Source organism: Carlito syrichta, unplaced genomic scaffold, assembly GCF_000164805.1.
Source record: "Carlito syrichta isolate Samal-C Ts95f unplaced genomic scaffold, Tarsius_syrichta-2.0.1 Scaffold303672, whole genome shotgun sequence".
Classification (NCBI taxonomy): Eukaryota; Metazoa; Chordata; class Mammalia; order Primates; family Tarsiidae; genus Carlito; species Carlito syrichta.
Genome location: NW_007247768.1, coordinates 32,269 through 40,716, shown reverse-complemented (window position 1 = coordinate 40,716; position 8,448 = coordinate 32,269). Strand labels below are relative to the sequence as shown.

The 8,448-nt window shown below is 39.0% G+C and overlaps 1 protein-coding gene across 1 annotated transcript in view; it reads left to right on the top strand.

The window, feature by feature from the left end:
• LOC103261372 (NXPE family member 1) overlaps positions 1 to 7,374 on the top strand; it is a 20,490-nt gene extending 13,116 nt beyond the window's left edge. The window contains exons 3-5 of the mRNA XM_021712859.1: positions 1,693 to 1,754; positions 6,242 to 6,454; positions 6,839 to 7,374. Of these exons, the coding sequence (XP_021568534.1) occupies positions 1,693 to 1,754; positions 6,242 to 6,454; positions 6,839 to 7,374 (811 nt within the window). The remainder of the gene's footprint in view (positions 1 to 1,692; positions 1,755 to 6,241; positions 6,455 to 6,838) is intronic.
• Positions 7,375 to 8,448: the final 1,074 nt, after the last annotated feature.

The following is an 8,448-nucleotide window of genomic DNA, read 5'->3' as shown; positions in this document are numbered from 1 at the left end:
ACACACACACACACACACACACACACACACACACACACACACACACACACACGCACACGAATAACTGGGTTTCTGTACCTTTCCTTTTATCTCTGATGGTTCAGCTCACCAAATCTCTTCCTACTCACCAACCACTCTTTTGCCTAAATCCCAATAAAAATAAAAACATGCTTATCCTTTTGCCTCTCAAGGATGAACCTGAAGAGACTCCATAGCAAAGACTCAAGTACCAATTATACCTCTTGTGCCTGGCACCTGGGTCCCCATCGTCCCTCTTATTATCTTTCTGCCTGCCTCTACTACACACATACACAGGTTTGAAACAAAGAGTAAGCGAAAGGGGGGACAAGAGCTTTCAAGCAGGAAGAGTCAAGTAGTCTCTAATCCACTGGAGGAAAGAAATGCAGTGTACATTTATTCTTACATCAGATTGAACACTACTTTCTGCCAGACACTTTGATAGATATTAAGGACACAATGGTGGGCCAGGTAAACACATTACCTTCCTTCATAAAGCCTATGATCTTCAGAAAGCAAGTTCATAGGAAAAATTAAAGGAAAACATAGCAAGAAACGTGGATGAAGAGGGAGGCAGAGGTTGTGTGTTAAGAGGTCTACATGCCACACCAAGGAGTCTGGACTCCTTAGGGGAGTGATGAGGAGATAATACAGGAGTTTATGCAGTAACATAGCTGCATTTGCAATTAGAAAGGTGCTCTGGCAGTTGTATTGAAAAATCGAGGTGGGATAAAACGGCCAATTCACAGTAATCCAAGAAAAATATTCTATGAACTTGAACAGGTGACGTGGAAGCAGAAAGAGAGAGGAGAACTTACCAATTAGATCAATGTTTTGAGTCTAAAATTCCAAAACACACAGATCACATGTGACTGAAAAGCAGAGCTGACCTGGACTTCAGGTGTGCTCAGCCGGGTAAAAAGTCTTCCAGAATCCTCACCCATTTACAATGCCCAAGACATCCAAAATTTACAACAATAATTGCTTTCAGTTATAAAAAATTAGAAATTATCCTTCACTCACAAGCAGGATTTTGTTTTTGTTTTTAGATCCAAGAGGGTACACGTAAAGGTTTGTTACATAGGCATTTACCATGATGGTAAAGTTTGGGCATCTATTAAGCTCATCACGCAGGTGTGGACGTGGCTGGTCTTCCATCCCTTATCCTTCTTCCTCCCTCCTCCCTTTAGGAGGACCTCAGAGTCTGTTGTTCCCATCTTCATGCCCATGTGTATTAAGTGTTTAGCTCCTATTTATAAGCCAGAACATGTGGTATTCAGTTTTCTGCTTCTGTGATCATTCGCTTAGTGTGATGGCCCCCAACGGCATTCATGTGGCTACAAAGGACACAATTTTGTTCTTGTTTACGGCTGCATAGTATTCCATGGTGGTATGTACTAAATTTTCTTTATCCAGTCCACCGTTGATGGGCACCCAGGTTGGTTTCATATTTTTACTATTGTGAACAGTGCCACAATAAACATATGAATGAGAGTGTCTTTTTGGTAAAGTAATTTATGCTTCTCTGGATATATATCCAGTAGTGGGATTGCTGGATCGAATGGTAAATCCATTTTAGTTATCTGAGAAATCTTCAAACTACAAGCTGGTGGTTCATGTTACTGGTGTTAGGTGGATAGACAGCAGGCTAATTTCTTGTCCTATTTTTTGAAGGTCCAATGTGGGAGTTGAAATGATGAAAGACCTTAAACACATTGATGTCTCCCGATGTAACAGTAAGTCTGTTCTGACCTGTGGGAGGTGCTACTTGGCACACATTGAATGAAGAGGAAATTTTATTGGTATTAACCCTAGTAATTGTAGTTCACCTGGATTCCCAGTAGGTATCTATGGTGTCGACCATACCAGACTTGAAAGAGAGGAATTAACTAAAGAAAAATTATTTCAAACTCTGTTTATAACAGATTCATATTTAAACCCATATTTAAGTTCATTTCCTAAAGTCTGAGACACTGTACAAATATCTTTGATGGATACCCACACCTTCAGAGTAGGAAAATTTTGGTTCTGGCTGTCTAATTCTCTGGTGGCATAATTTCCTTTTTTTTTTTGAGTTGGAGTCTCACTCTGTCACCCAGGCTAGAATGCAGTGGCACGCTCACGGCCACCCCAGCATTGACCTGCTGGACTCAGGCAATCCTTCTGCCTCAACTTTCCAAGTAGCTGGAAATACAGGTGCATGCTATCACACCCGGCTAATTTTATAACTTTCTAACATTTAGATGATAAACATAAATTTTATGTGAAGTATTCATCTTGTTAAATGTTCTGTTGACAAACACAAAGCAACGTTACCTATAAGAAAATATTTATACTTTCTTGGCCTTAAAATAATTTCCTTGCTTGAGCCCATGTGTTTAAGACCAGCCTGGGCAACTTGGCGAGACCTCATCTCTACAATAAATAAATAAATAAGTAAATAAATAAGCTGGGTGTGGTAGCATGCACGTGTAGTTCCTGCTCTTTGGAAGGCTGAGGCAGCAGAATCACTTGAGCCCAGGAGGTCGAGGATGTGGTGGCTGTGAGTGTGCCACTGCACTCCAGCCTGGGCGACAGAGTGAGACTGCAACTCAAAAAATAATAAATAAATAAAAATAAAATAACTTCCTATTAGTCTATCTTAGTTTACCAGTAGTATTTGTTATAAGATTTACTTCAACTAATAGTAATTTCTTGCAACTGTTTATTTATTCAGTAAATGTTTATTATGGGTCTAATAAACATAAGGCATTATGGGCAAATTGAGAAAAATAATGCTCAGTAACCTAGCGATCTGAAAGACATTCAACCCACCAACTCTATAAGGAAAGCAAAAAAGAGAATGACTTATGTCAAAGCTGGTATTGACTGAGCCCTGAAGGATATCTGTAGTCAAAGAATTAAAAAGAAAAAAACCTCACAAAGACCATGGGTAGTTTTGCTGGATTTGAGAAAATAATAATAATATGGAGAATCAGTTAAATTTGAGTAATTTCTAATTTCCTGTGCATATATACATTGAGATGAGGAGAAAATATTGCATGAGACATACTTATACTAAAAAAATTATTCCTTGCTAGAAGTAATTCAAATGTAATATGATGTGCTGTATTTTTTAACCTGATAACTATTTTTATCTGATAATTCTATTCATGAGCAAAATTATCATGGACTTGCTCAATAGGCCAATACGGGGTGAGCATATGGTGGAATGTATCAAAAGATGTGACTAGAAAGAGAGGAAGAAATGAAATCATGGAGGTTTTCAGTGTTCCCTCAGTAGGCTTTTGAAAGCCACAGAAACCGACTGAGGAAGCAAGTGGTATGATCCAATTTGTGCTTTAAAAACAAATTCACAGTTTAACAAATGTATGATCCATAGAAAGACAATTTAAAGTGTTACTAAGGTACACAAAATAAAAGTTATATAAATAGAAGAAAAAAACCCTGTTTCTGGATGACTTTATATTTAAAAGAATGTCAATTGTCTCTGTATCATTTTCTTATTGTTGCTGTAACAAAGTGGTTTCAAACAACAAAAATGGATCATCGTACAGTTCTGTGGTTCAGGTCCCACACTGGTCTCACTGAGCTAAAACCAGGGGCCATGTTCCTTTCTGGAGGCTTCAGGGGAGAATCCATTCCTTTGCTTTTTTCAGCTTCTAAAGGCTGTCTAGATCCCCTGTGGCCCTCTTGCTTTATCTCCAAAGCCACAACAGTGGGTCATGTTCTCATGTCACATCTTGGACCCACTTTCTTTCTGTCTTCCACTTCTGAGGACCAATGAGATTAGATTGAACCTACCCAGATAATCCACTATAACCTCCTCTATCTCAAAGTCTCTACCCTTAGTCATTTCTGGAAAGTTCCCTTTGCCAGGGAAGGTAATGAAGAATTAGGATTTAAAGAATTAGGATGTGGGTATCTTTGAGGGGCCATTAATCTGCCTACTGCAATCTCTACACTAATCAAAAACACAGTGAAATCCTAATATTATTACTCATATACTGTTCACAATACTCAAACCCATTCTAAAATTATTAAGTAAAATAAACATGTAAGAGTAATCATAGCCAGGCTCGGTGGCTCAGCCTGTAATCCCGCACCTTTGGGAGGCTGAGATGAGTGGACTGCCTGAGCCCGCGGGTTTGAGACCCGCCTGGGCAACTTGGCGAGACTTCATCTCTACAATAAATCAAAAATTAGCTGGGCGTGGTAGTGAACGCCTGTAGTTCCAGCTACTTGGAAGGCTGAGGCGGAAGGATCGCCAGAACCCAGTAGCTCGAGGCTGTGGTGGCTGGGAGCAGCCACTGCACTCCAGTCTGGGTGACAGAGTAAGACTCGAACTCAAAAAAAAAAAGAGTAATCTTAAGGGAATCTGTTATATGTTTGAAATAGTCCTTCAGAGCACTAAGTCTGACACTTGGCAAAATGAATATTTTGACACATAAAGATTACACAAGATACAGTTTACAATAATAAGTTTAAAGGCTATCTTCTCACTGAGTATGCCAGTATACTATTAGGATGGAGAATATTTAATAACTACAGATCTCAAGTTACCAGGGTCATGGCATTCAACCATCAAAAGTACAAGTATCAAGTCTCATAGAAGCCCAACCATGTCACACTGAAATTCTAACACAATTATAGGAGTGTGAAGATTCTCTTTAGAAAATCAAATCACCGGGACTTAAGAGCTGTTCCAGGCACATTTTCCAATTCTGCCACCAGCACCGTTTTGCCACTTTGTGCACAGGTAACAAATATAGTACCACTATGTAATGATGCACTATTCTGTGAACACAGGCAGCCAGAGACCACAAGGCCTACGAGGAACTAAGCAGGAAAACTAAAGCAGAGACTGCTGGTAATCCCGCAGTATCCATTTCCTGCTCCCTCTTTAGTGATAGAAGCCATTATTTTAGCAGGACCCACGGCCATTCTCCTAGTAGCTAGTTGCAGCTATGACTAAAGTTTCCCAGGAGTGTGGATGGAAACGATGAGGGAAACTTCTAAGTCATGCCTTTAAAAGCAAAACAGGCTCTCCCCTTCCATTTCTCCTCTTCCTATTGGCTAAACTGTAACTATAATGTGAGAAAGGAAACAGCCAGTCAGGTTAGACCATAAGATTGAAGCCAGGTGTTTAAAATGACAGAATAACAAGACAGAAGGAACTAGCGTCCCTGACACCATGCAACATTACATTAGCCCTAGCCTGCTCACTCTAGGACGGTTATCGGAGGGAGAAATCAATTTCTGTTTTTAAATCATTATCACTTTGGCATTACAGCATTCAACCTGTTTCCTAGTTAATACAGAATGTGGTATCAGTACATAAATGCTGATGTAGCAAAACCTAAAACTCGAGGCATTGGCTCAGTGATAGGATAGTGACATAGAGTAGCAAGGATACATGGCAGAAGAAATCTGATGATCTTTGTTATGTGGCAAAACATTTTGTGTGCTTCTACCTATAATAGCTTGGAAAGCAGGCCATGTGCCAACAATACCTGAAATTCTAGGGAAAGTTGGAATATTTTAGAATATTGAATAGTATTAGATGCTGCATGCCACTTTTAGCAAAGTCCTATTTTTTTAAAAAAAACATTAAGACAAGCTAAATATTTTATGCTGAAGATGTATAAATGTGGGCATATAATTATATTTCTAAGCCACTTTTTAAACATGGAAAAATTAAGATTATTCCTTCATTCATGCCACAAAGGTAACTGATGGAATACAAGGACACAAACTGGCACAATGCTGATATCATTCAGGTTAGAGACAAAGATCCAAGTTACCATAGAATCAGTAGAGATGGCAAAGGCTAGAACATCAAGACTTAGCTAACAACCAGACTTGGGAGAAAAGGAATAAGGAGGAGGTAAGATGACCCAAAATTTCCCAAAGGGACGAGAAGTGCCTAACCAAAGCTTGTGATCAAAAAATAGTACTAGGAAGGGTGAGAAGTAGAAAATTGGAATTACAGGAAGGGAGAAGGAGATCAAGGGAGGGACCACCAGGCAAAGTGGGGATGACAAGGGGGCCCAAACTTTACCTGTACAATGTCCACTTGTATACCTAATTGTGAATTGTGCCCCACATCTTTAAAATAAAGTTTGTTTTTTTTTTAAAGAAAGAAAGGGAAGGACCAAGAAAGAAGGATCAATGTTTAACTTATGGCAATAAAAACATTTACCACAAGTATCTCTGTTACCAGAGAGTGAAAAGATAAAAGGAAAATGCCAAATTGGAATGAAGCCTCCTGTTCCCGGTGGTTATACTTTACAAGGAAGGTGGATGACAACATTTTGCAACCAGATTCAGTTAGATACAATTACGATAAGCGGCTGTTTGAAAGGCAAACTCATTTACCTCCTGGGAGACTCTACACTGCGACAGTGGATCTACTACTTACCCAAAGTTGTAAAAAGTATGTAGTTATCCAATATCCTTTTAGAAATTCAGGCTCATTTTAAAGTACTTTTAATGAGGTCTCCATTCTCTCATTCGAGCTATGTTGCTTTTTACTTCACGTAACTTTCTAGATTTTAGTCTTTTGATTAAAAATATATTCTATTCTCTCTTTCATAAGAAATGTTCCTTTTTAAAAATTCCAATGAAAACTTTACAATTTGATTGACTTTCACACAAATGAACTGGTACTCTACCCTGAAGGGTAAGAAGGCTCCAGTTGGACATTATCTAGGTAGGTAAGTATTTTTAAATGATAGAATCTTCTTTTCTAAAATGTATATATATATATATAGATAGATCATTATCTTCTATTTCTAAAATCTTTTTTTTTTTTAATCAGCACTAAAGTTTTTTGATCTTCATGAAACTGGAACTTTTAAAAAACATTTGCTTCTGGATGCAGAAAGACACACTCAGATTCAATGGAAAAAACATAGCTATCCTTTCATCACCATTCAGCTCTACTCCCTGATAGATGATAATTATATTGCTCGTGAAATTGATCGGCTACCAGGTGACAGAAATACAGCCATCGTCATCACCTTTGGCCAGCACTTCAGACCCTTCCCCATGGACATTTTCATTCGCAGGGCCATTGGTGTCAGAAAGGCTATTGAACGACTGTTCCTAAGAAGCCCGGGCACTAAAGTGATCATTAAGACAGAAAACACCAGGGAGATGCATGCAGAGCCCGAGAGGTTTGGAGACTTCCATGGTTACATTCAATATCTTACCCTGAAGGACATTTTCAAAGATCTCAATGTAGGTATCATTGATGCCTGGGACATGACCATTGCATATGATGCCAATGCTATCCACCCACCTGATCAAGTGGTTGGAAATCAGATTAATATGTTCTTAAACTACATTTGCTAAAGTATAAATACTATACAGAATCACCAGGAACAAGTCTCTGCAAATAATCCCACATGTATTGCCAAATAAGTTTTATTCATTTTAGGAACTAAGAAAATGAAACTGAAAAGAATTTGTCTTGGTAGGAAGGTCACTCAAGGACAATGACAATTGATATGGGATGAAGAATGATCACACCATGCCTGGAACTTGTCTATGTGGGATAATAAATAGTTTTATCCTTTATGCAAGTTTGGCTTATGATTTCAGTTATTGTGACTGAAAGCATCTTACTTGAGGCTTTAGGAGGATAATAGAAAATAAACATATTGTCAGGCTTGGTGTCTACAAAAAAAAAATCAAAAAATTAGCCGGGCATGGTGGCACATTCTTGTAGTCTCATCTACCTGGGAAACTAAGCCCAGGACATCAAGACTATGATGAGCCATGGTCATGCCACTGCACTCCAGCCTGGGCAACAGAGTGAGACCCTGGCTCAAAAAAAAAGAGAAATATTATTCTTTTGATTTTCCTCAACTTTTAAAAACACAAAACTACTTTTAGATCACAGGCCCTAAAAAAATGTGGTAAACCAGGCTGGGCATGGTAGCTCATGCCTGTAATCCCAGCATTTAGAGAGGCCAAAGTGGTAGAATTGCTTGAGCCCAGGAGTTCGAGACCAGCCGAGACAACATAGTGAGACCTCATCTCTACCAAAAAAAGTTTTTTAATTAGCTGGGCATGGTGGTATGTGCTTATAGTCCCAGCTACTTGAAAAGCTGAGGTGGGAAGATTGCCTAAGCCCAGAAGTTCAAAGTTGTGGTGAACCATGGTCATGCCTGGATACATGCCATGTACTCCAGCCTGGGTGACAGGGTGAGACTCTGACTCAAAAAAGTGTGTGTGTGTGTGTGTTTGTGTGTGTGTGTGTGTGTGTGTCCAGTTGTTAAATTAATTTGGAAATATCTGTGCAAATTCATGATGCTTTTTATTTCTAAATATGGGCTTTTCTAGCTATGTCTATTGAAAAGGCCTAGAAGCAGTAATAACCCACTAGCAATAATCACTCCTAGCACCCAGATTGTGGTCTCTAAG